The following is a 12964-nucleotide window of genomic DNA, read 5'->3' as shown; positions in this document are numbered from 1 at the left end:
GGCTACAGGCCTGCTATCTCCATTAAGTCTGAGTGCTGCTGACTTTGCAACTTCCAGCTGGTGGGCCACCTCGTGACTTATCTCCAGCCACTGCTGGCATCCTACTGTGGTGGTCCATGATTAGAGTCCGGGTCATCTATGCTTAATTGTCACTGCCTGTGCAGGCAAACACACTCACTGATCATTGCCCTGTGTGAGCAAACGCTGTCGCTATCCGCCATCACGTGTGCAAGTGCACGTCTCCGTCGTGAGTTGTTGCTGTCCACTGTAAGAACCACAGTGTGATGCTTCATGCCAGGTGCATCTTGCAATTGAGCTGTGCATCAGTGCCTACTGGCATGGCTGCCTTCCCTGATTGCCACCAGCACCCAACCAGGGGCCTGAGTTAGCATGGCACTGCCGGTGTGTTTCTGTCCACGGAGCCTTGACTGCCACCCTCTGGCAGTCTCTGAGCATGCTTCACTGTCCTCCAGCCTGCACTTTGTTGTGTTGACTGCCAACAAGCAGTACCATGACTATTGTATTTTGTCATAGAATAAAAAAAAGTATTTAGCATTGCTGTTTCTATCACTAGATGGTGGACAACCACCCAAAATCCAGCCACGACACCACTGTAACCACACCTATGGTGGTGAACTGCAGTTCGTCCTGACCTGTAGCAGCCCAGCTCCAACACCTACCATAGATGTCATTGAACACTGTCCTCTACAAATAAAAAGAAAGTTGAGAATGCAGAGGAATAAGATGAGGAAGGGAAAGAGTGGCAATACATTTCCGAAAACGTTATAATAGGAAGAGTTAAATAAAGTTAAAAGAGAAGCAAAAGATTTTTTTTGAAGTAGGTGATTGTAGGGGAAGAAATGGAGAAGCCATAAAAGAATACAAAGAACCCTTCCAAACTTACAAGTAGCGAACAAAGTAATGACAAGGAGTACAGAGAAAGCAAAGCAGTTTTGCAGACACTTCCTCAAGTAGGAGGAGTGCTGTAAGACATGAGTCCAAGCTGGGATCTGCCTTCACAGCCAGACAATGCCGATAGCAGAATGTGAGATTGAGTGCTGTGAAACTATGCTGGGGATTTTAGTTGAAGTACAAGGTTATCTCAAAAAATTCCAGAACTTTGTCTACAGAATTTTTCTACACTTATCTTTTACTTATTGTGCAATTTCTCTTTTGAAATACTCTCCTCCACAACTGATACACCGCTCCCAAAGCAGTTTCCACTTCTTGAAGCAATCTTGGCGTGCCTCTAGCTGGATTGCGCAAAGCAGGACAAGTCTGGAGAGTACAGATTATGGGACAGCACAGTGCTTTAGTTTTTTGTGCAATAGTCAAGCACCAATGGGGGTGAATGTGTGGGTGCATTATTGTAATGCAATAGCCATGAATTGTCTCACCACATTTCAGGCCGTTTCCTTCTCACGTTTTCTCGCAGATGTTGCAACATGTCCCGATAGTACCACTGGTTAACAGTTCTCCCTGTGGCACAAATTGTGATAAACTAATCCTTCAAAACCAAATAAAGCTGATGACCTTCCTTTGGTCTTGGAGGACCTTTCCAGATGCATTGTGAAGATTGAACCTCAGTCTCAACATCATAACCATAGACCCACATCTCATTACCAGTTATGAATCTCATTCTTGTTCTCATTTGTGTGATCCAAAAGCTCTTCACAGATTGTGAGGCAGAGGTCTTCATGGTCTTGACCCATGAACTGTGGGACGAACTTGGCAGCAGCATAATGCATTCCAAGTTGCTGCGACAGGATTTCATGACATGATCCAAATGAAATGTTACATTCTTCTGCAATCTCTTGGACAGTCAGTCTTCGATTGGCACACACAATTTCATTGACATTCCTGACATGAGGTCAGTAGAAGTCGAAGGGCGTCCTGAACAAGGGTCATCTTTAACTTCCGTCCGACCATTTTTAAACCATTTTAACCATTCTAAAGCATTCATCACCATAGGCTTCCTGCAGTATTTTGTGTGTCTCTGTAGAGGTTTTTTGGAGTTTCATGCAAAATTTAATGCAGATGCTTTACTCCTCTAACTCCGTCATCTCGAAATTCACAAAATGCGCAACACAATGTTCTACTCAATACAGCACTTAATAATAACTAACAGACATACAACAATTAAACTTCTGATAATTACACATTAGACACAGGTGCGTGTAGGGATGCCAACCGCATTTCGCTTGAACACACCATTGGCACAAAATTACGAATGTTCCGGAATTTTTTGAACAGACCTTGTATTAAACATGGCATATGAGTCTCTTCACATGTTAATGAGAGTTCTAAATAGTGCATGCAAGCATAGAAAGGTAAAAGCCAATGTTTCCCTTGTAAGACCGCAGCTGGAGTATGCTTCAGGAACATGGGATCGCCAGCAAAGATACAAGTCACAGCAGATATGCGTAGTTCAACAGAGTGCAGCCAGGTATATAACATAAGGCTACAGAACAAAAAGTGTTGCACAAATGATTAAAAAAAAAAAAAGGCTGGTCACTCAAGGAGTGCATAAGGGAAGGAAATCAGTACAAAATCAGTGCGAAATTGTGACACAAACATGCAGGTAAATACTCTTATGCTGGCAGAGGAGTGATATCCTCTGTTCATTCCTAGAATGTGTCACTAAATTTACCTGGTCTAACAGTGACAAATGCAAAAATTTAAGGAAAATAGGTAAAGGGAAAATGTTTTTTTAAGCAAATTATTATATACTGTGGATGTAATGTAATTACATGATTTGAAAATGTCATGTTCAGAGCCTTGGCAACCATCATTTATGAGCAGATAGATATATCCAGTTGACTATTTTATGCCTAATGACCAGGTAATTACCTACTCTGCATATGTTCTAAGTAATGCTATATCTTGTCAGTGATCTTTTATAATTTTTTTTCTGGAGCTTTTTTTATGTTTTATTGAAAAGGCTAAGTACATTTAACTATCCAAAAAATTAGGATTTTTGTATGACTGTAAAGTAATGAGGCAAGTACCTGTAAGTTGTTCCACATATACATTAACGGGAAAAAAAGTCGTAACATCAAGAAGGAGCTGTGCAACATAAACAAAAGTTGGAAGATGTATTTCTATATCTGAAAGACAATGTCTGTTCAAATTTTGCATTAGTCATGTAAGAGAGGTGCTAGTACCGCCACTATGAGGATGCAAATCAGGTTTGCTATAAATACAAGCAGTATCAGTTGTGAGCATTAGTTGCCTTCGAGATTGGAGGAGATGAGTTGGTGTTAGTTAAGAATGCCTTTAAGGTGAGAAAGATGCCATTTTCAACACTGCACTGAGTTCGAATAGGGTCGTGTAATAGGGCTACGAGAAGCTGGATATTTCTTCTGTGAAACTGAAGAAAGTCTTGGCAAGAATATAACCACTGTACATGACTGGTGGCAGCGGTGGTCACAAGAATATACGGTCGCAAGAAGACCAGGCTCCAGACTGCCACATGGCACTACCGAGAGGGAAGACTATCATGTTTGGTGTATTGCTCTGGCACATTGTACTGCATCTGCATCAGCAATTTGAGCAGTAGTTGGCACTGCAGTGACTCAACGAACTATTACAAATAGGTAACTTCAAGGACAGCTCTGAGCCAGATGCCCTGAAGCTTGCATTTCACTGACCACAAATCACTGTCATTTGTGACTTCAGTGGTGTCAAATGAGAACTCATTGGAGGGCGGGGTGGGGATCTGTTGTGTTTTCTGGCAGTAGCTGGTTCTTCCTTGATGCCAGTGATGGTTGTTTGTGGATTAGGAGGCCAGATGAGTGCCCACAACTGTCGTGTGCATTCTAGGCACAGTGGACCTACACATGGATTTATGGTCTGGGGTGTGATTTTATTTGACAGCAGGAGCACTCTTGTGGTTATCCCAGCCACCCCAACTGTAAATTTGTATGTCAGTCTGGTGATTCGACCTGTTATGCTATCATTCATGAACAGCTTTTGAGGGGGTGTTTCCTGACAGGGTAACACTCTCCCATAAACTGCTGTTGGAACCCAACATGCTCTACAGAGTGTCGACATGTTGCCTTGGTCTGCTCAATCAACAGATTTGTCTCCAATGAAGCATGTAATGGGACATCATAGGACAACAACTTCTGCATTGTCTACAAACAGCATTAACCATCCCTGTGTTGACTGACCATGTGCAACAGGCATGGAAATCTGTCGTACAAACTGACAGGTCAAGCACCTGTATAACACAGCATAAGTACATTTGCGTGCTTGCACTCAACACTCTGGTAATTACACCGGTTATTAATGTACCAGCATTCCACATTTGCGACAGCTTATCTCACACATACATTAACCTGTGATCTTGCAATGTCAATCACTTAAACATGTTACCTAGACAACTATATTCCCAAAATTTCATTATCATTATTTTTTTTCACCAGTGTATTTACATTCCATAAAAAAGGACTACGAAGCTACTGTGTTGTAAAATGTTTTCATGAGTTATTTACTGAGAAAAACTGAAATGGATCTCATTTAGTTCCATCCTTGCTTTAGTGTCTGACTTACATGTCCTGATAAGATATATTTTTGTTCCAGGTGTGAAAGGAAGGTTTAGAGACACTGTGAAATGCAAACTAGCAACCAGCTGCATCAGTTCACTTTTCTTGTTGTTGATTATAAGTATGTTTTATATCCATTTAGTTGCTGTAGAATGTTATGCTATTATGTTCGTATTATTGTGTCTAATTAACTTTATTATTTCAGTGTTTCTTTACTATGGTATCTCAAATTTTGGGAAGAACGTATCAGAAATTCGGCCTTTAACAGAATATTTTAGTAAAACGTTTGCACAGGAGAGCGCTGTTCCTGTTGATGGCACAGATAAAGTCATAGCTGATAACCATGGTGACAATGTTATGAAATCTGCTATTAAAAGTATTCTTGTTGTCAATGAAAGACTGTATAAAGAAGTGGAATTTTGGAGGAGACAACAGTTAGCATTTAAAACAGATTTATCAAAGCTGAAGTTATTATTCAATTTAATGAAGGTAAGATAAATAAACATATTTATAACCAAACTGGAAATAACATTATGGACCAGATACATATAAGCAGATTAGGCAGTATTACATTAAAATGCCCAAAATTTTGTTGTTAAATATAGATAAAGGATATTTATACTTACCAAGTGGGAGTACATACAGGCCATCCAAAAACAGTTAAAAATCATTCTCATTTGGAGCAAGAGGGTCTTTCACCAAGGATAAGAAGCAAAAGTGTTGAAGGAAAGGAAACTATTTAGGAACTAATTATAAAGTTAACAATGATTCTGTGTCAAAACAGACAGTGAATGACAAAAGGAAATCAACGGTAATATGTTAGTAACAAATGATTTGAAGTAATGTGAGAGGTTTGAGATGAACTGGGAACAGAAGCATAGAGGAAGAAATTGTTGTTAGTGAAGGCAATGGAAACAAGCAGAAAGTAGGGGATTAGAAGTAACTGGAGAACGAAGAAGAAAAAAATACACACCAAGATACATTCACATGTAAATAAATATCAAAATTGAGGATTGTATACAAAAAGAATATATCGATCTTCAATATAAGGAAAAGATAGATTGCTATTTACTGTAATGATGACACATTGAGTTGCAGACACGCACAATTAAAAGATACACATTAGCTTTTGGCAAAGTCTTCATCGGAAAAGGAAACACACACAGATTCATTCACACATATGACTACCATCTCCAGCAACTTGAACCAGAATGCAGTTGTCACATAGACTGGAAGGGTTTGGCCAAAAGCTAATGTGTAAGTGTCTTTTTGTCGTGTCTGTCCACAACTTAATATCTTATCTTTACAGCAAGTAGCACTCTATCTTTTCCTTATATTGTTGATAGTCCAATCTGGAGTTTCCGTTGTTTCATACATCGATCTTTTACATCCAGAGTGATTCTTTGTCAGTTACATACTATTTATAAAATATTTTCTGAATAAATTATACAAATAAGAATAGTGACAATAATTCTAAATTACATTTCAAAATAAATTAGAAATAAGTCTTTAGTCAGTTTTATATATTTACTCTGTCTATAAAAAAATGTAAAAATGAATTACGTTTTTAGATTTATGATTTTGATTCCTCAAGATGATGTCATCAATTTAATGTGATTATTGTATTCTACGATGTGAGAGGGAGATAGGAGCACTGATCAGTTCTACGATAGCTGTCCTGGCCACTGTATGCCCGATGGGCCAGCTACGTTTTTCATTTTCCGTTCAACAATGCCGTGGCTCTTGCATTCACTTGACGCTCGACTTCTCCACATTTTGGATTCCTTTTTAAACAAGCTTTCCTCTGACTGGCGTTTTCTATAATTCCAAGCATATTTATGAGTCATGTGGGACAACATGTTTCATTGTTTTATATTTTTCAATTAAATACTGATTTTCAATTACATTCCTGTAAATATTTTTACTATCTCACTTTGAATCCTAATGGTGCTCTGCCAGTTCTGAACAATGACACCCAAATCAATGTCCTAACTAAATACATATCGATGCTACACCAATTTATAGCATTACATAAAGCTAATTCATACTAGTCACATGCATGCTCCTACACTAGTATACTGGTATGATGAGGTGATATGCTGTCTGAAGAGCCACATCATGAGACTCCATATAAATTTCATGACAATTGCATACGGTGCTCAATGTAGCTGCTGTCACGCCTGTAGCTGCAGCAGTTGACTTATACATGATAGTTATGTTTAGTATCAGTTTTCACGTACTTCTATATCTTTGCGAGGCAATCCACTGTCTGAAGAGCCACGTTACATGACCCCATTTAACACATTGTCTGCCGGATCTGAATCACCCAAGGTTATGTACCTGGCCTGTGAAGTATATTTCTTCAGTATCATTCCTGCTGAGCCATGTGCATAGGAATTAGATACAACCTTTAATAACAAATCAAGACTCCTTTCAGCATTTCAGATGAATGACTTTTGTTTTGTGGAAGAATTTACAGCTTCACAGCAGATATAACAACATCTTTGAATTAATTAATAGGTTGTGCGCTTTACTTTACAAGTGTGGATAATGAAAAAACTTTACGAGCACATGAACTTTTCATTCGGACAACCCTAAGAGTCTGTTTCATTTGATTTCTTTATTAACTTCAGCTCGACCAAAAATTTTGAGAGTATCTTTGGTATCATGATGTGGACCTGTTTCTCTTGCTGTTTGTTTCTTGCAAGATTTGTTTCCATGAACTTTGTGATCCTGGTGATCTTGGTACGTCTTTCGGGTTTCCAGTGCGTATCAATGCAAGCACAACTTTTCTCAAAATTCAGTTATGTGCACATTGTCATCAATTATTTGCTTGTAGATAGCATGCGTGCTGCCAACTGCCATATTTCTGAAGGGCTCGAATACGATCTAGTGGCACCACTTCACTCCTTTTCGTGAAGTTGAAGCATAATATGCCGTTTGATCTGAAATGTCTATGAAGGATTTTGTGGTATTATATTCCAAAATTGTGGATGGCTTTTTGGTTGCTCCTTTTCTTGAGGTGATTGCTACCATTTCTTGAACTTCTTTAGTGGCCAAAAACAAGACATCTCCCTTGTCCTTTCATTTTCTTGCAATAACATTTTTGTTACTCTGCATGTTAATATTTCACCTTCCTTGACCTTGCCTTTCACCCCACTCATTAGATTGTACTTGTTATTCATCAGTGAATCAGTGTGGTAGGTTGAATATTCATTCAAATTATGGGATAAGGCAATGCTTGTGTAATGATTGTGAACAAACAGAGTTGTCTGGCATTCAACAATGGACCCATCAACTCTGTCATCACACAGAAACACACTTCATGATCTGTGGGACAATCTCCTTTCCTGCAGACACTTTCAAATGCCAAGTATAGCTTCCCCGAACACACAGCTTGAGACCATATTTATGATATTTCCCTGAAATATAACAGTGAAACCCTGGCCTTCCTCTGAATGGCACCATAGTTTCCTCAGTGCACACTTTCTCACCAGGACAATGCACTTTGTGAAGTTGTTTATTAGATCAACTAACAGTGACATTTCGTACAGTTTGCCTTCTTTTGCTAGAACTGTTCACAAAATGCAACATACTCAAAAGAGCCTCGAACCTGTTGTGAGGCAAAGCCTTAATTATTTAATTTTTGTATAGTACATTCCTTGACCAATAGTTTTGGAGTGTAGGTTTTTGATCGAAACCAGTGCACAAAATGAATCCATAAAAACATAACATGTCTTATTATTTGTGTCCACTGCTGTATTCTGTACATATTTTATTGGCAGTACTGTCAATATCTTGCTGCTTGGTATAATGATTTGTCTCAGTGATAATCATTACCAAAACTAGATCATCAAAAAACAAGTAAAAATCCATTTCATCACACCTTCCAATTATTTTCATAGTCACGTGATCAGCAGTTTGCTCATTCCAGGTTGTGGTAAAATCATTTGTATTTCTAGTTACATCATGCTAAGTAACTTCAGAGATGTCTCTGGGAGGCACATTTGCTGATTCTCCAACAGTTGGTCATTTTCTTTTTCTTGGTCCTCCTGCGTCAGAATCATTGAAATCACAATCAGAACTCTCAGGAGAATATTCAGAATCATTGCCATCAGGCACTTTGCCAAACAGTCTGACCTCAATCTCACTGAATTCACTTTCCTTGTCCAACCAACTCACAGTTGCCTCTATGTCAGACAACGCCACAAACTCACAAGAAAACAAACTCAAATCGTCACAGAAACTTGAGTTCAAACCACACATAACTTGTAGCAACATTCCTGTGTGAGTTACCATTAGTGTAATAGAGGTTGTAAATGCAAGTAAATAGTTGACTGCAGGGCAGACTGCAAGAGTCAGTTGTCATACTATCCATCAACGAATTTCAGAACCAAAAGTGCATGGCCTCTCCATGAGGCCAGGGCAACTATATATCCATTGGAATACAGTGTAGTTGTGTATCTGAATTTTACACCTGTCTTGGAATATGGTTATGAATGTGATACGTGTGGGCTGCCAGGGAAGTCACCTTGTGTATCAATTTGATTCAAATAGCAGCCATTGTGTTAAATCCTGTAGCTATTGCATACAGTGCTGCTGTCATGGAACGGAAAGCCGTACCAGGTGCATGACTCAGTAATCTAGTTTAGTTTCTGTTTCCCATGTATTTCTGTGGGGAAGTGAATTCTACTTGTTTATTTCACTGTTTTAGACTTCTGGTTAGTATCTTACTATTAAGTTTTTTTTTAAATCTTAGTGAAAGAATCTTAATGAATATCTGTCTGAGGCAATCCACCTTCTGAAGAGCCATGTCACCTGACTCTGTTTAAATCTCGCATTAGTACGCAGCATATTGTTATGTCAGTGCTTTAAAGTTAGTGCAATAGGTTTCATGTTAGCAGAATTTCTATTAAAAAGTACTGTTGATATACTAAGTTTCAATAGAGATCCAGCAGATCTTTTAATCTTAGACTGTAGTGAAAAGTCCACACAGTAGATTTTAGTGTTTGTGTATTCTCTTATTTATATTTTGTCTGCATTCCAACCTCAGTAGCGCCACAGCTGTTTAATTTTTTTCTTTTGCAGGTATCTGTTTGTACTTCCCCCAGTTGCTCCTCACTGCTTTGTATTTTTGAGATCCTATTCAGTTTTCACACACACACACACACACACACACACACACACACACACACAGAGCAAGATATGAATAGGGATAAGTAGGGACTGTGCTTGTGAACATAAGGATAATTGCTTGCTGTCTATAAACAGCTGGAGGCCACATTGGCCACATTTAAGTGGCTTCTTGCTACTGCTTGATGCAGTGGCAGCATCAGTGTTCTGGTGATGAGACCTTTGACACCCTTGGTGCCATTGGAATTCCCTGGTGTCCAAGTTGTTGCTGTGTCTTCTGATGCACAACTCCTCACCACTCCATCCTCACTCAAGAGTGAGTGGCAGACAGTGGTGGTTTCACGTGTCACTGGGTAAAAGGCAAAAGAGGGAACAGAGCAAGTGGCTGTCTCCTTACACCTTAGCAACAGGTACAAGGTACTATCTGGTGCTGACAGTACTACTGAACAAGCACATGGTCTCTCTCCTTCTGGGTCAGCAACTGATTTTCTTGCTCAGTCCATACAATTGCAGAGGGCAGGTTTGCTAGTCATTGGGAGCTCCATCATTAGACGAGTAATGGAGTGTCTCAGAGAAATAGCATGCATGGCAGGAAAGAATGCCAGTGTGCACTTGGTATGTTTGCCAGGGGTCTCATCTGTGATGTAGAAGAGATCCTGCAGGCAGCTATCAAGCACACTGGATGCAACTGACTGCAAATAGTGGAGCATCTCAGCATGAATGATGCCTGCTGCTTGGGTTCTTAGGCCGCCCTCAGTTTGCTTTCGGCAAATGGATTATTTGGTGAAGAGAACTAGCATCACACATTGGGTGCAGGTTAAGCTGACTATTTGTAGTGTAGTACCCAGAGTCGATTGTGGTCCTGTGGTTTGGAGTGGAATGGTAGATCTAAACCAGAGGCTCAGACAACTTTGCAATGGTATCGGATGCGAATTTCTTGACCTCCACTATCAGGTGCAGAATTGTAAGGTTCCACTTAATAGGTCAGTGTGCAATACATGCAAGAAGTAGCCACAATGGTAGCGGGGCATAAGTGGACCTTACATGGGAGTTTTTTAGGTTAAAGAAAGCACTCCCCTGGGATCAGAGATGAATTGCCTCCAGAATCGAAGTTACATCAGCCACAGTGTTATCAGAGAATGTTTGTCATTGCAAATTGGATATAGAGCAGGTTAATATGGTGTTAGTAAACTGCAGGAGTTTCCACGGAAAGATCTCAGAATTAGTATCACTTGTTGAAGGTTATAATGCCCAGATCAATGAAATCCTAAGTTCAGATTAGAATATTGATTGGAAGGATACGTTAGTTGTATTTGATGTATTTATTGCAGTGAAGAATTTGATGATATCTAACAAGATTATCATGGATTCCAGATGTTAATTAATATGGGTGAATATAAGTGTCAAAGATCGATCAAAAATTATAATCAGATGCTTTTATAAACCGCCTGGCTCAGGAACTGTAGTAGAGTGCTTCATAGAGAACATGCAGAATATTGTTAATAATTTTCGTGATCGTGCCATTGTAATAGGGAATGACTTCAGCTTGACAGGTATAGATTGGGAGAGTCATGCTATCAAAACCCATGCCAGAGACAGGGATTTGTGTGACATTATAATGAGTGTTTTGTTCAAAAATTACTTTGAGCAGATAGTTAGTGAAGAACAAACAGACATGAACTTATTGAAACAGTTAAAGTAGAAGAAGATATTGGTGATCATAAGGCTGTGACAGCAACTATGACTACAGGTTTTACAAGAAATGTTAAGAAAAGTAGGAGAGTTTTTTCGCTTAGCAAGAGCAACAGGATACAAATTGCAGACTATCTCAGTAGTCAGCATCAAACATTCAGTGTTGGAGATGATGATGCAGAGCAGAAATGGAAAAATTCGAAAGCATAGTTCACTATGCTTTAGACAGTATGTTCTGAGTAAGGTCTTGGGGGATGGGTAAGACCCACTGTGGTTTAATAACTGTGTTGGAAAACTGCTACATAAACAAAGATAGCTTCATCACAGTTTCAAGGTAAGTCAAACCTAGCTGACACATAAAAGCTGAATAAAGCAAAAATGAGCATAAAGAGAGCAATGAGAGAAATGTTCAATGACTGAAAGTGAAATTCTGTCAACCAATCTGAGTAAAAACCCTAAGAGGTATTGGTTTTACGTAAAATCAGTAAGCAGTTCGATATCCTCTGTTCATTCAGTCAGTGACCACACTGGCACCAAACTAAAAGATAACAAAAAGAAGGCTTAAATATTGAATTCAGTCCTCCAAAATTGTTTCACCTTGGAAGATTGTGATACAGTCCCTCCTTTCAGTTATTGTACAAATGCTGAAATGGCAGATATTGAGGTAACCAATCACAGAATAGAAAAGCAATTACAGTTGCCCAGTAGTGGAAAGGCATCAGGACCAGATGAGATACCTACAAGATTCTATAAAGATTATACAAAAGAACTTGCTTCCTTTCCAGCAGCAGTTTATAGTGGGCCACTGGAATGATGAAAGGCACTTAGCGCCTGGAAAAAAGTGCAGGTCATTCCCATTTTTCCAGAGGGATCATAGGACGGATGCACATAATTATATGCTTATATAGTTGATGTCAGTCTGTTGTACAATTATGGAACATGGTTTAAGTTCAAGAATTATTACTTTTTGGAGAACAAAAATCTTCTCTATAAAAGTCAACAAGGATTCCATAAACATAGATCTTGTGAAACTCAGCTCGCTCTGTTCCTCTATGGGATCCATAATGCTGTAGATAATGGCACTCAGTTTGGTGCCATACTCCTTGACTTCAAGAAGGCATTTGACACTGTCCCGCATTGCTGTTTAGTTGGGGGGGGGGGGGGGGGGGGGGGGGGGAAGAGAGCTTACCAAGTATCGGACCAAATTTGTAGCTGGTTTCAAGACTTACTTGCAGACAGAATGCAACATCTTGCTCTTAACAAAACAAAATTTTCAGTTGTAAATGTAATTTCCAGAGTACCTCAAGGAAGTGTAATAGAACTGTTATTGTTTACAATGTATATAAATGATCTAGTAGAAAGTATCGGAAGCTGTTTAAGGAGTGTTTGCAGATGATATGGTTGCCTGTAAGAAAGTAGTAATGCCAGAAGACAGTACTGATCTTCATAAGCAGAATATTTTGTTTTGGCACTACTGAAACAGAAATTCTGTTACTGAAAAAACTTGTTGAAGATTTTAGAATATTTGCACAAACTTCAACAATTTTTTGAAATCGATTAGTCATGCATAAGCCTCTTAGAAAAATGGACAC

General features: G+C 39.1%; 1 protein-coding gene across 1 annotated transcript in view; it reads left to right on the top strand.

Annotated features, from left to right (window-relative positions):
* Positions 1 to 12964, top strand: part of LOC126456290 (nuclear migration and anchoring protein unc-84-like) — a 227512-nt gene that overhangs the window by 77067 nt on the left and 137481 nt on the right. The window contains exons 4-5 of the mRNA XM_050092041.1: positions 4585 to 4668; positions 4753 to 5036. Coding sequence (XP_049947998.1) covers positions 4585 to 4668; positions 4753 to 5036 — 368 coding nt within the window. The remainder of the gene's footprint in view (positions 1 to 4584; positions 4669 to 4752; positions 5037 to 12964) is intronic.

The sequence above is a fragment of the Schistocerca serialis genome, chromosome 2 (genome assembly GCF_023864345.2).
Source record: "Schistocerca serialis cubense isolate TAMUIC-IGC-003099 chromosome 2, iqSchSeri2.2, whole genome shotgun sequence".
Lineage (NCBI taxonomy): Eukaryota > Metazoa > Arthropoda > Insecta > Orthoptera > Acrididae > Schistocerca > Schistocerca serialis.
Note: the sequence above shows the minus strand (reverse complement) of the source record. Positions and strands in the feature narration are given on the sequence as shown.